This window comes from Lactuca sativa, chromosome 9, assembly GCF_002870075.4.
Source record: "Lactuca sativa cultivar Salinas chromosome 9, Lsat_Salinas_v11, whole genome shotgun sequence".
Classification (NCBI taxonomy): Eukaryota; Viridiplantae; Streptophyta; class Magnoliopsida; order Asterales; family Asteraceae; genus Lactuca; species Lactuca sativa.
In genome coordinates this window covers 17929950-17952106 of record NC_056631.2, presented here as the reverse complement: position 1 = coordinate 17952106, position 22157 = coordinate 17929950, and the positions used below count along the sequence as shown (strand labels likewise).

The 22157-nt window shown below is 37.0% G+C and overlaps 2 protein-coding genes across 3 annotated transcripts; both read right to left on the bottom strand.

Annotated features, from left to right (window-relative positions):
* Positions 1 to 8583: 8583 nt before the first annotated feature.
* On the bottom strand, positions 8584 to 10968 carry LOC111908448 (calcium uniporter protein 6, mitochondrial). The gene is made up of 2 exons (XM_023904274.3): positions 10316 to 10968; positions 8584 to 9271 (listed from the first exon to the last, which is right to left on the bottom strand). The coding sequence occupies exons 1-2, from the start codon at positions 10751 to 10753 to the stop codon at positions 8783 to 8785; spliced, it is 927 nt and encodes a 308-aa protein (XP_023760042.1). The 5' UTR covers positions 10754 to 10968; the 3' UTR covers positions 8584 to 8782.
* Positions 10969 to 11884: 916 nt separating this feature from the next.
* Positions 11885 to 14742, bottom strand: LOC111908449 (uncharacterized). Of its 2 annotated transcripts, none has more exons than XM_023904275.3 (9): positions 14345 to 14742; positions 14073 to 14225; positions 13351 to 13439; positions 13000 to 13126; positions 12839 to 12913; positions 12649 to 12770; positions 12480 to 12555; positions 12329 to 12388; positions 11885 to 12203 (listed from the first exon to the last, which is right to left on the bottom strand). In XM_023904275.3, the coding sequence occupies exons 2-9, from the start codon at positions 14187 to 14189 to the stop codon at positions 12069 to 12071; spliced, it is 801 nt and encodes a 266-aa protein (XP_023760043.1). In that variant the 5' UTR covers positions 14190 to 14225; positions 14345 to 14742; the 3' UTR covers positions 11885 to 12068. The 2 variants fall into 2 exon arrangements, with proteins under 2 accessions (XP_023760043.1, XP_023760044.1); XM_023904276.3 differs by having other exon boundaries at positions 14562 to 14742.
* Between the last annotated feature and the right edge of the window lie 7415 nt (positions 14743 to 22157).

The window sequence follows — 22157 nt, the reverse complement described above, 5'->3', positions numbered from 1 at the left end:
TCTTCGTTTTTTTCTCATTAGAGAACATTGGAACTAGGGCTTAAATTGCAATTTTATATGTTTAGCGATTTAAGATTTGGGCTAGGGCTAGGGTTAGGGTTTCCATTTTTGTGTATACATGGTGGATGAAGTTGAACAGATGCAGGAAGTGAGTGGAGATGGACCCACACACTCATCTTCATCTCACTCCATCAAACCTGCAACTCGATTTCGATCGAAGGTAAGAAGGTTGGGTGAACTATGTTTCTGCAGTACGACATGAAGGAGAACAAGAGAGAGGAGGTTGTGAGATCGATTGGAGAGGAAGAGATAAAAAAGAAACCCGCGATCGTTAAAACCCAGAGCTACAAATCGATTCATAAGAGAAGAAGGAGGTTTATCGAAGAAAAAAACTCACATGGATTATTCTTTCAATTTTAGCTTTTAAAAAAAAAAAAAGTCAAATAAGCTTATTGTAACCGGTAAAACCGGCTTAAAATGTGGTCCATCCTTTTATTAGTAGGTACAACACAAGTTCGTACCCCTAAAAGGCAAAAAAAAAAAATCGCGAGGGACCTTTTAAACCAATATATTAAACATCGTTGGGCTATAATGACAATAACCCTAATATATATAAATGAAAGTATTATGCTAAAGTACAATATTAAATAAAAAGACATATATGTGTGTTTGACATCATCCATCTTTTAACTTTTAACAAAAAGCTCGATTTAAAGTTTAAACAAAAAAAAGTACATCTAGCTTTTAGTGTAAATTAAAAGCTCCAGATCTAAAGCATACTTCATGTAATGTTTAAGAAAAACTATTGAACTATTTTAATCAATTTTCAAAATTGCCCTTAAAAGTATATTTATATATTTATTTTTTTAAACAATTATCTTTTTATGTAATTTTATACATTTTAAAAGCTTTCAGTTATTTTTATAAAACATTCGTTTAACAATTTATTTTTGTAAAACACTTGTTTAACAAATAAAACATATGACTTGTAACTACCAATTAGTTTTGTCAAACACGTTCATAATCATTTTTGCATCTAGTCCATAGTCTCTAAAATATTTGTAACCATAACTAATATCTAACAAATTAATTGTTTATATAATATTTTAAAATGGACAAAAAATGCTTATAGATCATCATCCCTACTAAAAACTTAAACCGTTTTGACATATCCAATTGTTTGGCTTTGACATGTTAATTTGGGGTGTTGTTAAACACATATATTAGAAAACAATACAATTTGTCAGAAAAAAATAATAATACGTAGTTACAATAAAATAAAAGGGAAAAAAGTAAAAAGTAAAAATATAACACCTTACACTCTGAATCATTAAAATAGATGAAGTAAAAAGGAAGGAAATGAAAATATAAGACAATACAATTTAAATTGGTAAAATCGATTTGAATGTCTCGAATAGTCAACCATGTCATTTCAAATACATGTCATTTCAAATAAGATCATCATGACAAATTTCGGATGCTAATAAAATCTCTCATTATTTTGCTAGGGTTAAGGCTACCCAGAGTGGTAGGGGTAAAGATGTGTGGGAGCTGATGAGTCAGTCCCCTTCACGCGTGAACATCGTCCCAACCTTCGGTGGGTTCGGCGTGACGTGAAGCTGGATACGAGAGAAGACGCATGAGATGATTGGTTATTCCTTTCTTGACCGTTGAATTGTTACCGTTTGTAAAAAATTAATTAATTAATTAATTACCATACCCACTTTCTCTATATATATATATCAACCTTTTTTATCATTTCAAACACACAAACATATTTTCAACACAAACACTTCACCAAAAAAAAATTTCTTTCCTCATGGATCCAAACCAAAATAACCCACTCACCCGAAACACTCCAAATCCGCTAGCAAATATTGGCTACATGCAATTGTTATCATCCCCCATTCAACAACCTCTATTCACCGATCTTTCATACCACCCACATTACCACCACCACCAACAACAACCACCACAATTTGTTCAACTCGGATTTCAAGCCTTTCAACAACAACCTTCTCCGCAATTTCAACCCCAAACTTCCTAACATCAACAAACTTCACAACCATCTCAAGTTCCATTATCTCAATCTCAACCTGTAAACCTCGACAATGACGGCGACGATGAACGGGTTCAAGAAACACAACCAAGTCGTAGAAGGCAAAAACAATCAAAAGATCCAACAAAAAAGAAAAAATACGCAATGGACCGAGGAGGATGAGGCAACTTTAGCTAAAAGCTTAGATTTTCATATCACAAGACGGGGATGTCGGCAACGCGCAATCGGGTCAAAGCTTTTGAAATCGTGTTTTAGACCACTTCCACGCATTATTAGGAAGGCAAACGAGTCGGACATACGACTCGGTCAATGCAAAATGGTGTGACCATCGAGCGGCTTGCACCAAATTTAATGGCGTATTTGACAATCTTAAAAATATGCATCGAAGTGGTAGCAACGATTTCAACATTTTATCAACCGCGTTGTACCAATACAAAATTACCAACAATGGTAAATTGTTTGCCAACCAAAAAACATGGGAAGATTGTCGTAATGGTCCAAAATGGTTCCTTTATCCGGAAACGGTGCATTCGGGATCTACCACCGATTCCAACAAAAGGCCGAGAACATCCGAGTCGGACATTGGTGTGAACCTCGATCTCAATGATGAGTTCAACGCCACTGATGGGGAGGGTCCACCGGACGTCCAACTTCGTCGACCACCGGGAAGGAACAAAGCAAGAAAGGGGGCGTCTTCTAGCAGAAAATAACCAACGAGGACATACTAGTGGAGAAAATCAGCAAAACTCTAAATTTTTTACAAAAAAAAAAATTGTTTCGACGGAGGAACAGTGTGACAACCCGAAACTTCTATCTTGTACCTTAGTCAAATTCTATCAATGTTAAACTCGTTTCAGCTATCTTTAGCATTGTTTTGAGCCTGTTTGGATGATCTAAAGCCTTGTACAACCAAAATTTGAATTAGGGATGGGTTGGTTTAAGATTTAGGGTTGCATATAGGCCAAACACTCCATCAAAAGGAGTGTATGACCGCACACCCGAGTGTATGGCCGCACACATGGTTGTGTGGCCGCACACCCATCCTCCAGCCGCACACTCATCCCTATTTATATAGGGTGACCCCTTCATTCATTCCTTTCATTTGGCTGCACTCTACTTTCTCTCTCTAAAAACTTCATCCAAGAACGCTCTCAAATCCTCAAAAACGTGAGTTTTCCATCACCTAGCTTATCATACATGAAGGACCCATTGATCTAAGCCCTTAACCATCAAAGTTCATCATGTTCTTCATCACATGAAGGTGTACGGCCGCACACCTTCATAAGGTGGCCGTACACACCTTAAAGCTCTCCAAAGTGAAGAGTTTGGCCTTCATTCACTAATAGGACTTGGTATTAGCATGTGTACGGCCGCACACACCCTCTGTACGGCCGCACACTCCTGTGTGCAACCGCATACACAGCCTGGCCGTACACCCTGGCCGCACACACACCCTAATGACCATACACCTCCTTTGTTTGATCACATAAGGTCCCGAAAAGCATTTCCAAGTCTTTAGGGTGGTTTCCCGTCATGTTTTTTCATGGAATACCTAAATCTAATACATATATGTGCTATTATATGTTACTAGGATCCACTTGAGTGCGAAACCTCAATTGACACTCAACACTCGTAATCGATCATCCACTCGAATTATCCGTCAAACAGTGAGTTCATACCCCTACATTTTCCGTGTTTTTAATGTTTTCAGGGGGGAATACAAGCCAAACGCTAAGTATTTTGTTAAAGTTTTAAACTTATTAATGCAGTCCAACGATTTCCATGTTTAATAACATATTCAGATATTTTATCTCTTTTTGTAATATGTTGAACATAAGGGAAACTTCTATTTGGGAAATACAACTTCATAGCTTTCAGAAAGGTTTTTACAAAGCATTTTCCATATCAACTCTAATAAACTATAATAGGTATAGTTTGGGATAACCCTCTAGGCAGTCTCTACTTAATCAGATTTCATAAATAAATATATATAAACTACGACAAATTTAGTTTATGTTATATGTTTTCTCAGAAGTATAAAGTACATTTATTCAAGGATAATTATTGTTTTATGCTGATTTCTCGCTAGTAAACTAGATTATACAGAATTGTGAGGCGCTACTTCAATACTATACCCTTAGGTATATAGTGATAAATCCTTTTAGTATAACCAGAGTCTCCTGGAGGGAGAGCATGAGATTTGTGAATAGATCTATTCGGGACTGACAATCCCACACCTGGGTGAACAAATGTCATTTAGCTTAACGCCTGAAGAACGTTATAAATGTCTCTCGGTCATATCAAGTATGGTTATACGACTCACAAAATAAGTATAAACTAACTTTGTTTACGGACTCTATTCTTCATTTGTTTTATTTTAAGTAATGAAACTACTTTTATATATGCTGATAGCAATCAACGATTTCTAAACTGTCATCTCTACCTCTAGGACGAATAACATGTTTTTAGGGAAAATATAAGATTTTCCTAGGATAACACTAGCATTTCTAAAACTGATGGTTTGCATTCTACCGCTTGATACTCTTTTAACACTACTTTTCGTAAGAAAATATAGGATTTTCTTGAGGAACACTTTTCAAAAAGGATTTCGAAGAAACATTTTCCACAAAAACTAAATGCATATGAACTCACCAGCTTTATGCTGATATTCTTTCAAAACTGCTTTATTCTCAGGGAATCAGTAGACAGGTACCTGCTGGATTTTGAGGAGCCGGAGCAATAAGAGTTATATTTTTATATGACTACATACTTTTGATGTACTTAAAACCGGTTTTAAACTGATGTAATGTAACGACCCAAAATTCAAGACTAAAAAATTTCTTTTAATAAAACATTACTTAGAGCAAAAACGTAAATCCCAAAACATAATCAGAGTATTACTTCCCAAAACACATGTTCATTATCAGAGTAAAACATTCCCAGGCTGTCTAGTCTATGGTGTGTGCCATGCGATCACCCCGAGCTCTCCCCTCCGCTACCAGAAGTACCTGAAACCAAAACTGAAAACCGTAAGCACGAAGCTTGATGAGTTCCCCAGATACCACATACCATACAAACCATTCATAGCCAAGAACCATACATAACCGACTTATCCATAATCAAGTAAGGTGCTATGTGCCAAACATAGCCTTGCCATTATGCCACGGGCCGCGTGTGGTCTTCCTGGTCAAGCCTGGTCCGCTCCCTGGGTCTTACAGACAAGTGCCAAGGGCCACCCCCTGGTCTTACAGACATGTGCCAAGGGCCACCCCCTGGTCTTTTATGCAAGTATCACAAAGACAACCGTACATACTACTCTACTTAGCTAAACAGCATACAGTGTGCCAGAAGCCACCTCCTGGTCTTTCATATATAATAGCATACAATGCGCCAGGAGCCACCTCCTGGTCTTTCATACATATTGCCTAGGGCTAATCCCCGGGTCTTCCTATCTTCCATAATAACATATTGTGTGCCAGGAGCCGCCCCCTGGTCTTTCATGCATATTGCCTAGGGCTAACCCTCGGGTCTTCCTACCATACATAATAACATACTGTGTGCCAGGAGCCGCCCCTGGTCTTTCATGCATATTCTAAATGGGCCGGCATTGGTGCCTTAGACCCATACAAACAGTGAGGAGACTCACCTCGCACTGTTGAACTCTGCTGATAATCCTCTAGCTGTTGACCGACAGCTCTCTGAACTCCTGCTCCACTAGCTCCCCGAGCTACCAATATCAATGCAACAATTAGCCTAACTATCCCCCGAAAGTCAACTAAGTCAACTCTGGTCAAGGTCAAAGTCCTGGTCAAATTCAACCTTCCAGGTCAACCCTACTCGTCGAGTCACCCTATTGACTCGCCGAGTTCATATGTTAAGAGTCCTCCTCTTAGCGACTCGACTCGCCGAGTTAGTCCATGACTCGCCGAGTCTACCGATTACCGAGTCCTGACCCGTCCAACTCACCGAGTCTCCATTTGACTCACTGTTTCGAGTCTCAACTCGAAGGGTTTGGGGTTTCACGACCTGACTCGCCGAGTCCAAGAACAAACTTGCCGAGTCCAGGACAACCTTCAACAGACTCGCCGAGTTGTTCATCCAACTCGCCGAGTTCCTGCCCAACATCATCTGACTCGACGAGTTGTTCATCCCACTCGTCGAGTTCCTCCTCGTCTTCATGCTACTCGCCGAGTCCACTCAAAGGACTTGCCGAGTCCATTCAGATCTTCAAACATGCAGAGGACTTTTTAGTCATGCATGGACTCCAAACTGTAGATCCACCCTTCCCATGCCTATTCCTCACGTAAAGTTGCAAACTTTACGTGTAGAGATGGAGATCTAGGCAAAATACACCATAAACTAGGGTTTAAGGCCAAGGGGCTTCAAAAATTGACTCAAGAGCTGATACTTTATGCTTCTCTAGACCATAACACACTTGGATCTGAAGTAGCAACTCCAGATCCGACTTCTAAATCAAATGGGTGACAAACCATGGCTTAAAAGCCCCAAATCTCACAACCATGGAAGATCTAAAGGAGAGAAACGACTTATTACCTTCAATATCTCAGAAAGGCTCCACAAACTCCAGATCCGAAGCCAATCCTTGAAGCTTCACTGATTCCCCTCTTTCTTCTTCCTTCAATCCACCCAAAAATGGCTTGGAAGCTTGAATGCACAACAATGGAGGCTTAGGGTTCGCTTTCTGAATGAGGGAGGCTCTAAGGAACCCTAATGGAGAGAATAAGGAGCTTAAATAGCGCCCAAAGTCCCAGATTTAGGGTTTTCCTCGCACAGACCAGACTCGCCGAGTTGGTCACTTACACCTCGACCCGGATCCCGCTCGGACTCGCCGAGTTCCTCCTTGGACTCGCCGAGTCGCCCCTAAAAATTAGGGTTTTCTTTCCTTTCTTGGCCTTCAAAACTTTGGGTGTTACATGTAAACACTTTTTCATATCGTATTCAATGTTTGGTCGTGTTTACTATGCTTGCTATACGATTGTTGTGATACTACGCATGATGTCCTCCATCCCGGAATGATTCCGCCATCACGGTTTCGGGGTGTAACAAACAGAATCGACGACAATTGGCATTCACCAATCTTCAAATTATAAACACGGTGCCGCAACCGAATCTCGATCCGAAAATTTTAAGGGTGTTTTTGAAAATTCAACAAGAAGTTCTCGACCAATATCGCAACTAGATTCTATTCTATGTTTTTAGTAATTTAGGTTTAATTTTCTAAGTTAGTTTTATGTTTTTTTTAGTATTTTAGTTTTCATTTTCTATGTGTTTTTATGTTTTTTTAGTAATTTATGTTTAATTTTTTATGTTTTATATTATGTAATGTGGTTTTAATTAATATAAAATATTTTATTATGTTTTAAATTATGTTTTTATCTAATTTAATCATAAAAAATTTAAAAAAAAAAAAAAAGTAATTATGGAGTTGTGACCATTTCTTACTAGTGGGTTGGTGGTGAAGGTGACGTGGCGCAGAGGTGACACCACTTTTCTAATGGGTTGGTAATGACCACTCCTTAGAGCCTAATATAACGGGTAGACATTAAAGTTTGAACCATTTACAAGTTGCCCCTATTATTGTATTAATTTTTCTATTAATAAAATTTTAACCATTCTTTATCTAAAAAAGTAACACTCTTGTACACCTTGTTCTTGAATTTTTTTTAAGGAGAAGGAAATGAAAGAAAACACAATAAAGTGTGTTCTCGAGTTTCATTTAGACTATATTCTCGACTTGTTTTTAAAGAGAAAGAAAAAGAAAGGGAAGGAAAGTTGTGTTCTAGAGTTGTTTTTTAAAAATAAAAAGACAAAGAAAGAAAATGAAGTATGTTCTCAAAATTTATTTGAAAAGATGAATGCAAGAAAATAAGAAGAAAATATTTTTTCCCCTTTTCTTCCTCTCAATTTTAAACTCAAGAGGAGGACGTAACTCTTGGTCCACCTTTTGAATTTTTGCATGGACAATACTCATGGTGTTATTTTCTCACTTTTGGCGACTAGCACTGTAAAAAATAAATCATCAAGCCTTTATAAAATGACCAGGTTATTCTCATTTTTGTTTTTTTATGTTTTTTTTATTAGTATTCCTCAAGGCCCATCAACCCAACAAGCTCCTCAACACCAACGGTTAACCTGTCATCTTCTTCTCTCGTTGCATCTAAAACGGATTTCAGAGAAAAGTTGCATTTGCATCTAAATCGATTTTATCCACAACCAAAATCTTTAAACCAAAAAACGTATTTGCACAGATGAAACCCAAGACAGACTGTAATAGATGTATAGATGGTACATCTGTAGTCTGTATAAGAAATTCAAAAGTTGCACCAAAAAAGAAAATTTGAGCAAATCTTAGGGACCATTTCTGTAACAGGCTCTTAAAATTTTAATCACAGCACAAGAGATGAACAAGAACAAACAGTCAAAACAGTTTTATACTGTTCAACTTCAACTTCATATCAGAGCAAAAAAAAAAAACAAAAGCAAATTGCCAATTCAACCAAGTATTTAGTTAATATCTGAAATTTCCATTAATATACCGTTTTGATTCTCTTCTCCTATATTCTCAAAGAAAAACAAGTCATGAGTCAACCAAAAAAAGTCAAAGCTTCTATGTTAATGTCAAAAAGGGGCACCAATTTCCAACATAGAAGCAACATATGATGTAGAAGTTTTTATTTTATGTCAATGTCTAAACTCTAAACTCTAATGTCTATGTAAGAGATCCCGTGTTTCAAGTTCAACCCCTGCTATCTCATGTTTGGCTGCAGGATGTGAATCTAAAGGCGACTTGCATTTCTTCTGTAATTCCATGAATCGGACCATATCAAAGTTATGCTTCTTCATGAGCTTTCTTCTACGCGAAAGGAAGAGCCTTTTCAGCAGGTCTTGGTAAGTCGGGTCCCGCGAGGTAAACAGAAAGTAGGCATAACCGATGATTAGACCAGATGCAGTGGTAAAAAACGCGATTGGTTCCATAACGTCCCATGAGAGGTCCCAGAATGTCAGACGGAAAAAGAGGCTGATTTGGGCCAATGAAAGCCCAAGGCCCATCCACAGGATCCGGCGCACCTGTTTATGAGCCAACATGTCGATTTCGTCCTGTTTTGCTTGTAGGATTCTTAGCTCCTCCCTCCTTGGATCGTCTTCTGGTGTCAGCGCTAGCGGCACCGCCCTTCTTACCAGATCCACCACCTGAGAAAACAGTTAATGATGTTGCAGCAGTATATCCAAGACTGACACTAAAGGTGTTGCTTCACTTTAAAAATGGTACAAGCATAATGTCTAAAGAGACCCATGTGTTTTCTGCTCTTTGAATCAAGTATCAACTTCCCAAAACACAAAAGTAATCATTCCCTTTTGAGATAAATTCCAAATAGGGTCAAAAGATAAGACTTTACTTCAAAAATGGTACAAGTATAATGCATAAAGAGACCATGTGTTTCTTGCACTATAAAACAATTTCTCTCACCAAGCAAAAGCAATCACCGGTTCTATATTTGACTCATATTCTAAGCACTTGAAGCAGATATGTTATACCATGAGAGACAATAACCTAAATCAAAAATCAAGAAAAATAGAAATGTAGGCAATGTACTTTCCTCCTGCTATCAAATATAGGCCAAGAAGAGCAAATTCATTACATTTCTTTACCCATAATAAAGGATTTGAAGTACGTTGCTATTAGCCTATTGCAAATTTACAAGTAACAAAATGTAAGTATGTTGTCATTATGGATAAAGAAATCAAAGTACATTTCTCTTATGGGCAATAAATATAGAACATTTCACAATTTTCAGATTACATTTTGCTATTGTCGATAATGAGATGCAAGTATGGTGCTATTTTGAGTGAAAAATTAAGTGCATTGTCTGTACTGGTAATGAAAGTAAAATATCATGTTTCTCTCAATTCTTAAAATCCATTATTAGAACAGCTCCTTTATCCAAATAGCTATCAAGAGTGGTTCGCTATCTGTCTCTATCTTTAAGCATCTAATTATCTAATTAGGATCCATCGTGATATAATAATAATCATGCACAACTACTGCTTCTCAAATGAAAACAAAGAACTACGCCATTAATCACCAATCCCATAACCACTTCACAGATTATAGATCTAATTTTCATGCCCCAAAAGGATGCAACACTTATCGTCTACTTGAAGCAAAGAATCAGGTAGAAAATCCGACAAAACAGATGTAGAGATATGAAGAGAAGGATGGATGTTAGATTATACCTTGTCTGGATGAAGATAAACTTTATCTCTGAAAATAAGAACAACACCAGCCTCATCAAGAACTTTAACGAACGCCTTCGCTTCCTCGTTGGATTTCGTGACGCCCATACTCTCACACGCCTCCAAAAGTTCCGAATAACAAATCGTCTCCTTGCCTTCGGTAGTCAATTTCATCTTCAAGGACTCAACATTCACCAATCGCATTAGCTTCTTCGCCTCTGCAAACGTTATACTATCATTATTGTCATTACCCTTTTCCCCTTGCCCTAACCCTACCCCGCCGCAGCCGCCGGCGGCCGAAGTTGAGAACAAACAAGAACATAACTTGTTATTGGATTCAACGAAACCGGTTTTTCTCCATCCGAACGACACCGGCTTTGATCTAACAACCGCCGACGTCACCCCCTGCTTCAATAGCGAAAACGACGACCTCCACATTTTTTCTTGCAATTCCGATCTCGTCTTATAATGGCTTTTAAATCGACAAGAGCTTAGCCATGGCAGTGGTAAGAAGTGAAGAATGATAAGCCATTGGAATCCATGCCAATTTTAGAGAGAGAAAGCGTGTGTGTATCAGCGGGTGCGAGAGAAGAACGGGTGAGAATTCCCGTTTTGACCGTTTACACGGGTTCCCGCATCATATTGCGAGTTGAGTCGGCTGGATTATCTAAATATTATGACCTAAAAAGGAAATTGTTACTATTATTTAATACTCCACTATTTAATGCTTAAGTTAATCATTTTATAATCCTAATATATTTGATTTATTTGATTATAATAAAACCGAGATTTTTTTTTGGTAAGGCACCCGAAAACCGAGTATGTAAAAAAGACAAATATTGACCCCCATATTTTAAAGATTTCCCATCCATATTCTTTATTGTTAGTGATTCTATTAAAAGAAGGAATATAAGGATTTTAAACTACAAATCCTTTAACATGCTTGTTAATAAATAAATATGAAACGAATCTATTTCAATTCTCATTTTAAATGCTTTAATAAATAAATATATACTAGGAACTTAATTTTATCGTTTCTAATAGTATTTTAAGATATTTATAATTTGTGAATCACTTAAACAATTGATATTTCAATTGGTATATAAATAAAGTGATGGTGGTTATATTGTTATAATGGATTCAGATTGTTTGTTTTAGATAATCAAAACCATACAAGTTACAAAATAATTTAATTACTTAGGAACAACCAAAATTACTTATTTATTCTTTTCTTCTTATTTTAAAGACCTTGTTATAATACTTTTTTTTTATATAAATGACAAACACACTCTATTTCTACTTATAAACTAATTATTTTGTCTCAAACAATATTTGAACACTCAACTTATGGATGAGGGACACATCTCAACCAAATCAACTAATATCCAAATTACAAGTTTGGATTTTAGTTACAAAGATGTCCAGACGTAACCGATTAAACCAAGAAACCCGGAATTTTGATGTTTATATACAGCTCCTGTTTTGAAACACTAGTTACCCTCATATGGACATGTTTTTTTCTATATAATTTAAAGAATATATGTTTCAAACGTAATATAAAACCCACCATCACATAAACATGTTTTTTTATACCTTTGATTCAAAACAAAAAATTAAATATGTTTTTTTTTTAAAATAAACATTGCAACATTTATAATGCAGGCATAACACAAATAGAACTGTACAGGATTTGAATTCACAAGATGTATAATTACATAATTACCCTTTCCTTTTAGCTGGTGTAACTATGGGACTATTGCGCCTTCTTCTTCCTGAGAGTTCTTATCATCCCTTTCGCAATTTTAAAGAACCAGAACAAATTCATCACCGCCAACACTGGTGGGATCGTATGCAAGCTGTAAAACGCCGCGTTTTTAATTTGCCTCACCTGCAAATATCATTTCTCAACAACAATTTCCCAAAACTGATACCGAATTTTTAGGGCAAAAGAAGCCAAACACAACACGATTCTTGTAAAATTAACATAGTTTTACACACAATTAGATCATTTACCTGATCAATGTGGTTGTAGATGTGGTAGAAAAAGAAGACAAACAACACGATTCTTGCAACCTGCAAGAATCGGAAGCTTTTCATATCAACATTTTACTGTAAAAACGACACAAATTGATGATTTTTTTTTTTGGTTGTATTATACACGTACCAACCACCCTACGAACATTGCAATACCGTTCCACAAGTAAAGTTTTGAAGACTTCATGCCTGCAACATCAAGATGCCTGCATTTGTGTGGTGAATATGAGTTTTTTTCTGGAGTATGAAAGCAAAAAAGAAAAAGGAAAATTGTAAGTATATCCATACACTTTGGTTACCATCTTAAGTTCACAAAGGGCGTTGTAATTTCTGTGAAAAGAACCATGAAGATGTAAAACTCGGCTTCACCCGTTAAAACGGATTGCATGATTGAATACAATGAGAGCCCATGGTGCAAGACCTAAGAGAGGTAAATGTAAAATTACGAAACTGTCCCTAGCTGTAATCAAGTGAACAAGAGTTACTTACATATTCAAGACCACCTAAAGTTGGATATGCCCAAATAATCATGGCCACGTCTGACAAAAAATAACCGCAAGACATCTGGCAAAAGCACATGAATTAATCGGTTTCAGAGGAAGAATTCAATTTGTTTTGAGATGAATAAATTATGTGAAAATTGGACGTACACCGAGTATGGTGTCTGATAAGGTAGACCTTCTCTTGATGAACAACTCTTCATCATAAAGATCTGAAACAAGTAAAAGGTAAACAGAACCAATGGCCACAAAAAGTGCATGGAAGGTTGAGAAACCCCTGAAAAAAGAAGCTAATACCACATTAACTAACAGAATTGTAATAAAAATATAAAATTTGAAAATAAAAAAATAAGGCTATATGCAAGAAACAGCAGCGTACTTCCATGTATTTGTGTATCATAACATTCTATAACGGAAGAAACAAATATAATAAACAAATGAACGGGTGTACATTGCTATTTATTGCATATGACCCAAGATGCAAAGATAAAGGTAAATAACCGGTTTTTCCATTCAAGTTTTTGTGCGTTGTTGAGTTTGATAAAACCTCCGAAGACAAAGGGTGTAAATATTCCCGTAAATTCATAAGCCTTCAAAAGAAGAAATGTAATTGTATTAGTCCTTTTCCAAATATAACAAGAAGAGGACAAATGAATTGGCATCTACCTTCAAGAAAAGACAAGCACATGAAGCAGAAACGAATAAAAAAAAGAATTTAACTGCTCTTTATGAATTAATATGTATTGTAATGACACTGATTGATGAAAATAAAACTGATATTTCTTTGGTGTTCTGTATCAATTATGGATGGAACTTGTTCGTTATTTCCTTTTTTATATATATACCATTGCCACTTGAACCCACAATAATGTTTTTTTTGTTAAATTGACAAAAACTGATTATCGTTTTGATTTTCTGATTATCTAGTATCAGATATTTTACCGATTGTTGACATAAATACAGATTATCTAAACTAATCCTAGCTTTTATCAACTGATTATCATGATTATCTAATTTGATTTAGACTTTTAATAATCGCTTTGAAGACACAAGTCCAAACACCCCATTAGTGTGTATCATGTATGAACTACTTTACTCACAATCAAACTTAGAAGTTAAATGCTATATACAACAATCAAGTTATTATTTATAAAATCAGTCAATCAAAACACATATTCACTTCAAATATGTAAAAGAAGACAAAATCAGCAACAAATACTTACAACTTTACACATGATGATGCCTCCAAAAGCCGATATCAACCATCGAATTTCGGTACTTAAACCAGGATAATCGGCGATAATGCTTAAACCTTGGGAAGTATGATTCGAACCCAGCATGATTCTTCCGTATATGCGGTTTCAAAGCTCAATAAACTACGTCAGGAAAACATAACATACGAATCAACACAAACAAAACCAAAAGTGGAGATATAAAGCACGTATCATAGGTCAAGAGCTATAACATAACATGCGATAATAATCTATAAACCTACTGGGTTTTGTGAACCAATAGAAAATCTATCGAGCAAGAATCCCTCTGTTTATAATAAAAATGATTGGATGAGAGGGTCTTAGGAATTTATGAAAAGGGGATTGTCAGAATTGTTTTATGTTGGTCAATTTTATGAATGATTGAATGATATACGAAAGAGTATTGAAATGGATGAATTGGGGGCTGTAAAAAAGATGAAACGTCGATGGTGTTAATACCGCGATCGATGACCAATGGCGGATAAAGGTCTCTGGGTTGACAGAGAGAAGGGGTGAGGGTGGGTCGCCCATTGTTTTGGAGCCGGAGATATATACGGGAGTGAAAGTGCTGTTGTGATTACCGGACCTTCGAATTCGATAGCACTTCACATGATCCTCGCAACTTTGTTTCCCAATATTTTCAAATAGTTGTTTGAAAAAATATTATTATAATTATCTATTATCTATTATCTATATATTTATATTTGTTTATATCTATAACTTTTTTTAACTTCTATTTTCTAAACAAATCACTTATTTTTGAACATTTAAATTTGAAATCAATATACAATTTATCTGTTAACTCGTGGTGTGTCGTTGTTTCTTCGTGTGATATGTGGTGATGTGGAAGAAAATTTAATTATGTTTTATTGATTGTGAAGTGAGAAATCTCAAATAAAGTCCCAAAATTTTGATCTATTTTATATTTTAGTCTTACATTAATTTTTGTTTATGAAAAATTCCTAAAAACCGACAAAAATTTGCATTTTGATCCCTGAACCGGTAACAAATTAATTTCCGACTATTTCGTAAACTGACCCAAAATATTGTGACTTTTTTGCAAACAAAAATATTATGATTTTTCTGTAAACAAAAACTTTATTATATATTATTATTAAAAATATAAATAAGTATACTATTTTTTAAATTCATTATTATTAATATTGTTAATAATACATATAAATACGTTTAAATAAAAAAAATATATATTAAAGATATTATTTAAGGGTGAATGTGGAGTGGATGATAATGTTTTAAGCATTGAAATCATAAATTTTTGCTTGTATATTCTCATTTTGTATATGGTCATTTCATATTTGTTATTATTGTTTTCAATTCTGAATATTAACACTTAACAACTTAAAAGAAGTTGTCTATTTTTCAAATTGTTTATAAATAGTGATTTTGTGTCATGGACTATCAATATTATCATTAAATTCTCAAGTTTTGCTTATCATACTTAACTTGTAAGCAGACATTTCTTATATATATTTTCTTGAATCGAGTTTGGGTCCACAACTAGGATCAGGTCAAGATTATGATTGAGTCTGCTACCACATGTATTAGTGTGTGAGCGTATAGCGCTTGTTAGGAAGTAAAGCGGATAACTAGCAAAACCAAAAGCACACAAAACACAGTATTTACGTGGTTCAGTCAAGGAGACATACATCCACGGGCAAGAGGGGAATATTATTTATTTTAGAGCTCTCAACACAAAGGTTACAAGTACAATTACATAGAGATTCGCCTATCACTCAAGAATTCAAGATACTAGATAACCTAGCATGCATTCTTATTTATACTTGAGGGATCAGACCTAAAACCCTAATGGGCCAAGCCCATTGACCCATAAGCCCATGAAGGGTGTCAACCAATCACAATCCGCTATGCAGCATCTTCTGAAACATTCTTGAGCATTATCATCTTCTAGGCATACTTGGATAAACATGACACAACAAAGGAATCAATATGGCGCATCATGTACCGCTATGCCCCATGATGGCGCAATAGCTTCTTCATGGCGTAACATCAACCCTAGTTGGCGTAACATGGGATCTAAATGGCGCAAGAGCATCAAGTATGGCATATAACATCAATCTTAGAGCAATAACATCACCATGAACAACAGGCACATGCATGGCTCAACAAGGCCATTCATGGCTCAACAGGAAACAAGATGGATCTAGAGGAGAACAAGATGGTGCAAGAGCATCCTTCTTGACCCATCTCTTCATCATGTGGCGCAACAAGGACCCCTTATTTCTCCATATCCCTTCCAAGTGCTCCAAACCCCCCTTGTACACGATCCGTTCCTTTGGAACTTGATCAGTTCCTTTGTCTGATGATCCATTCCTCTCTTAGAAGATTTGTTCCTTTGTCACATGTTGCATGAACCCCAAGTGCTCCATTGAGGTCCATTAAGGTCCAAGTGCTCCAAATGCTTCAAGAACATGATCCAAATGCTCTAAATACTCGAGTCACATTTAACAATCTCCACCTTGACTTGAGCATCCTCTAAACTTCACCTCGAACAAGAACTTCCTCTCCCTTCGTGTTGGATGAAAGATTTAAACTTTTTTTTTTCAAATCTAAACTGTATATGTATTCTATATGTTGAGATCTATGTTGGATGAAAGATTTAATTTTTTTTTTCAGATCTAAATTGTATATGTATTTTATATCTTGAGATCTATGTTGGATGAAAGATTTAAACTTTTTTTTTCAGATCTAAACTGTATATGTATTTTATATCTTGAGATCTATGCTGGATGAAAGATTTAAACTTTTTATTTTCATATCTAAGCTAATATATGTATTTTATATCTCAAGATATATGATGGATGAAATATTTAAACTTTTTTTTTCAGATATAAACTGTATATGTATTTTATATCTACCAATATGTTGGGTAAGACATGGATAGATGAAGTGGTTGATCTGTGATAAAATGATGAGAGGCCTCGATGTTGATGATGATCCAATCATCTAGCGGAGTATGTAGACCTGGCAATGGGGCGGGTTTGGAGTGAATCGACCTTGATCCAAACCCTTTTAACAAATTTCAAAATCCGATCCAAACCCGCTTCGTAACCCGCAGGGTTTTGAATAATCAAACTCATACCCCTATCCACCGAATCAGCAAATATTCAAACCCGTCCCGTAACCCGTAGGTTTTTTGAATAATCAAACACATTTTACTTAAATAATAAAATCACATTTATTAAATAAAACTAAATTTTGATTTAGAAAACACATTATGTACTCGAGGACTTTCTATTGGAATTAAAATCATTATTTTAGTTACTCCCAATTGGTTTTTGATCGTTGATTGCATTGATAGAGAATAGCAATTACAAACTTTTTCCGGTTGATAAATGACCTTATTGATTTATAAAAGAAATTGGTGATTACATGATGAAATATAAATGAAATGAAATCATGACTCTTGGGAGGAGGCTAGAAGTCTACAAGTTGAGTCCTGGAGACCTATGTAAAAACAATTTAGTCTTTGACCTTTTCTCTTTGGACTTCTGATTGAAATTTAATGTAAACTTTAGGCAATATAAAATATAAATTTATATTTCTAAAATTTATATGGGGCGGGTTATAAACGGAGCGGATCGGTGATGATCCATACCCGACCCTTTTAATAAAAGGGTTAGCGGGTACGGGTCGTTAACGGGTAAACGGATTAAAAACTATGCTCTAAACCCATATAATTATTAAGGGTTTGGATCGGATCAGGGTCAAAACCCGCTCCATTGCCAGGCCTAGGAGTATGGATGACGACCATAGACTTTTCTAGACAGCCTAGTGGAACGCTAGTAGGCTCGCAACTTGTAGATGTTTATTTAAACTACGTGTTCACTAGGTGTACTTCATCCTCTTCATGGTTGCCTTATTTGACATGTATTGCTGAGGAATCCCTTAAGCAGTGTTGTCACCCGATGAAAAATCCTTAGGTTAAGTCCCTTATAATAAATGCTTTATGGACGTAAAGTGAGGATAATGGGAATGGATAATCGGGTTGAATGATTGTTGAAAATAATAAACTTATTTAATGTGGGTTGAAAACCCTATGTGCTCACCAAGCTCCTAAGCCTGACCCACTCAGTTTCTTATATTACAAGTAGTGACACAAAAGTATAGATGCGAAGGTCTGATGAGAGATTGTGGATTAGAGGCCAGTAGAAATAAATAGAATATTTATAATGCATATGTTGTTTTTGTTTACGCTTTTGATATGTATTGACAATGACATCCCGAGATTTGTAATTTAATGAAAATACATTTCTTCGAAAACGGTTTGATAAATTCTTTATCATATTTTTGGGAACAAAAATTTTGCAACATATTTCTTTAAAAGTACATTCTTATTTTCGAATAAAGCATAAACAGATCGGTCTTTTCTGGCCGTGAAATTTAGGGATGTCATAGTTGGTATCAGAGCATTAGTTTAAGCGAACTAAGAATTTGTAGGATTTCTAGACTTAAACTTAGAATGTTAAGTGATGATTGTGAGATGAGTGTCTACCATATTTTAGACACGAGCACTAGCTTACTTTAGGAAAGATGCCTAAAATGCTTTTATGTGCTAAATGATTTGTGTTATACCTATAAAGATGCCTTATATGCTATTATTTGATCGGATCTATGGTCTATTGCCGACTGGATCTAGAAACCTTATGTGTTCAGGATTCTAAACGTTCGACTACGATATTAGAACTAGCATGTAACGTTTTAGAGTGATCAGAAGAATTTAAAAATCTATCATAGATGAAGATCTAAATTCACCTACATTGGTGTATAGATCGAAATGGCAATAACCTGAAGTGGAGTCGGAAACGTGAATGGAAACAGGAATCAACAACTTCAACCCCAAGGGATTGAGCAAGTATCGATAGTAGAAGTTGCATCTGAGCCAGTCACGATGGTTGGAGTACAAGCCATGATTCGGGCTATGATGGTCGAACAGGTGGAAGAGATGAGGAAAATGTTGTTGAATAATCAGGATGAACCTTCGATTCTTGTTGAACAACCATAACTGAATGATAGACAATCAGAAGAAGGAGGTTACAGTAGGACCGTTGGTCAAGTTGAACCGCCAGTGGTTAGGAAGAACAACCAAGATGAAGGTGTTGAAAGGAACGGATGCAAGTATAAGGACTTCACAACTTGCAAGACATTGAATTTCACTGAGAAAGAAGATCCAGTTGGAGTTATGGTCTGGATCTCGGAGATGGAGTTGACCTTTATAACATGTGTAACATCCAAAAATACGACCCAAAATTTTTTGTTTTAATAATAATAAAAATCATAAAACCATGTGTCAAATATCTCAACCCATAATAAAATGTCATGAACATTAGTGCCAAATCAAACTATGAATCAAAACAAACTCCCAGGAATAAGACTGAAGTTGTGGTGTGTGCAATGTCATCATCCCAAACTCTCCCTTTACTTGCGGAAGTACCTGAAACCAAAACTGAAAATTGTAAGCACAAAGCTTAGTGAGCCCCCCCCCCCATAAATCTTTCACATACCATACAATAACATATAAAACACATATTGGGCCTTGCCCACTGCATCGGACCGAGGTCCGGACTAACTGGGGCCTTGCCCCCTGTATCGGACCGAAGTCCGGAAACTGACTGGGACCTTGTCCCCTACATCGGACCGAAGTCCGGACTAACTTGGCCTTGCCCCTGCATTGGACCGAAGTCCGGAAACTGACTGGGACCTTGTCCCCTGCATCGGACCGAAGTCCAAACTAACTGAGGCCTTGCCCCCTGCATTGGACCTAAGTCTGGAACTAACTAAACAAAGCATAACATAATCATATCAACTAGCATGAACACACATATATTGCATATTGCATCGGGCCGTAGCTCGGAACACATAACACATAAATCATGTTCGAGCCACGAAGGCATCAAACATCCTAACTACTGCATCGGACCGAAGTCCGGAAACTACTGCTAGCTAACCGGGCCGGCATTGTAGCCGTAGACCCGTTCCTACTGGAAGGAAACTCACCTCGTAGCCTAGCTGCTGAAAGAACTGCTCTGGAATCTGTCTGCTGCAGCTCCGGTTTCACCCCGGCTACAATTTCCATAAGTACCATCAATCAAATACTGATAATAATATTGAGGGTAAAATGACTCTCTTACCCCTGGTCAAAGTCAACATTCAGTTGACCTGACTCGTCGAGTTGGGTCACCAACTCGTCGAGTCCTTACTCTCACTTTCTTGCTTCTACTCGCTACTACTCGTCAAGTTTTGGCACAAACTCGGCGAGTTCCTCTTTGTTACTAACACTCCGACAATCTGCATCCGACTCGCCGAGTTGTATGAACAACTCGTCGAGTTTTCCTTCATCAGATGAACACTTTAGCTGTGACTCGCCGGAGTTGTATGAACAACTCGCCGAGTCTGTTCTTGAGGTATGAAGATTGCCTTGGACTCGCCGAGTCAGGGCATTGACTCGCTGAGTTCTTCCACGAATGAGTCTAACCCTCTAGCTCACCGAGTCCATCTCTCACTCACTGGTTCCACTCGGCATAACTCGAAAAGGGGAAAACAGTGGACTCGCGACTCGACTCGCCGAGTCGTATACATGCAAACACTATATACTCGATTCTGCTTGAACTAGTCCATTCCATTCATAGATCTGGGTTCTTGGGGCTTGATTAACACGTAAAGTTTCCAACTTTACGTGTAACTAACATCAAATGAAGGTTTTAGGGTTCAAAGCACACTATAAGAGTAGATCTAGAGCTTTCATGCAAAATGGCTCCATAAAGGTACTAGATCTAAGCTTCTGGAACTCAAACCTAGCTAGATCCGAAGGCTAATCATCTCAATCAATCCTCTATGCTACTACCAAGCCAAGAAATGGTTCAAAAATAGCTTTAATTGCTTTCAAAAGAGGATTTAAGCATAGAAATAGAAAAGGGCCAAGATATACCTTACTATATTATGAAATTCCACAAGGATCTAGGATCCCCTTCTTCTCCTCTTGATCTATCTTCCTTTTTCTCTCAAGATCTTCAAAGAAACACACCAAATCACACAAAAATGCTAAGAGGGATCTAGGGTTTCGAGAATGATGCTCTGAGGGGTGATGGGGGCTGACTTGAGGCCCCAAAAGTTGTTTAAATAGGGTGTAAACCCCTGAAATTAGGGTTTCATCCAGACTGGCGGACTCGCCAAGTCCGGAATATGGACTCGTCGAGTCGCCAACTTAAACATGCTTAAAATCCCGACTCTACTCGACGAGTCTGGCTACTGACTCGTCGAGTTCCTCCTAAAGCTTGAAGGAAATAAATATAAAAATATCATACCAGAATTGGGGTGTTACAACATGTGGTTGCAAGGGCTAGCTACAAAACACATATGCAATACGTCAATTCAGATGTGGTGTTGTTTGTTGGTGGAACACTCTATGGAAGACCATAAGCCCCAACGAGCCAATAAAGCTAACATGGGCAGAGTTTTGGTGCACTTTAAGCGCAAGTACTGCTCGACCCAAAATCTGCTTGAGTTGGAGAACCAATTCCTGGCATTGAAGAAGGGAAGCATGCCTATTGATGAATACACCAACGCCTTCACAAACAAAATGGAGTTTGCTTTGCGCATCGTCCCATACGAGCTGACAAAAATCGACAAATACGCCAAGGGACTTCCATGGGAGTATGCGGTACCAGTACGTCAGATACCTACTCTGGAGGTAGCTATCTGGGTTGCCAAGTCTGTTGAAGAGATGATCAAGGGAAGATCCGTCGGGAAAGTTGAGGTTGGTGAAAAGAGGAAGTTTGAGGGATCTACAAGGTCCAAAAAGAATAGCAAGTCTGGTTCATGGAAATTTGAAGGAGAAGGAGGCAAATCTAAGTGGTGTGAGAAGTGTAGAAAGAAACACTTTGGGAAATGTAGCGAGGAAGTAACTTGATACAAGTGTCGAATGATTGGGCATTAGGCCAATGAGTGCACATCCAACAAGAGGGTGTGCTATGGATGTAACGAAGAAGGGAACATTTCGAAAGACTACCCGAATAA

Coding starts and splice junctions, on each gene's coding strand:
- LOC111908449 (XM_023904275.3), bottom strand. CDS start 14,189: ATGCTGGGTTCGAATCATACTTCCCAAGGTTTAAGCATTATCGCCGAT. Junction 12,389..12,479: donor CAATGTTCGTAGGGTGGTTG/GTACGTGTATAA, acceptor CGATTCTTGCAG/GTTGCAAGAATCGTGTTGTT. Junction 12,204..12,328: donor TCTACAACCACATTGATCAG/GTAAATGATCTA, acceptor TGATATTTGCAG/GTGAGGCAAATTAAAAACGC.
- LOC111908448 (XM_023904274.3), bottom strand. CDS start 10,753: ATGTGGAGGTCGTCGTTTTCGCTATTGAAGCAGGGGGTGACGTCGGCG. Junction 9,272..10,315: donor TTTATCTTCATCCAGACAAG/GTATAATCTAAC, acceptor CTGTTTTCTCAG/GTGGTGGATCTGGTAAGAAG.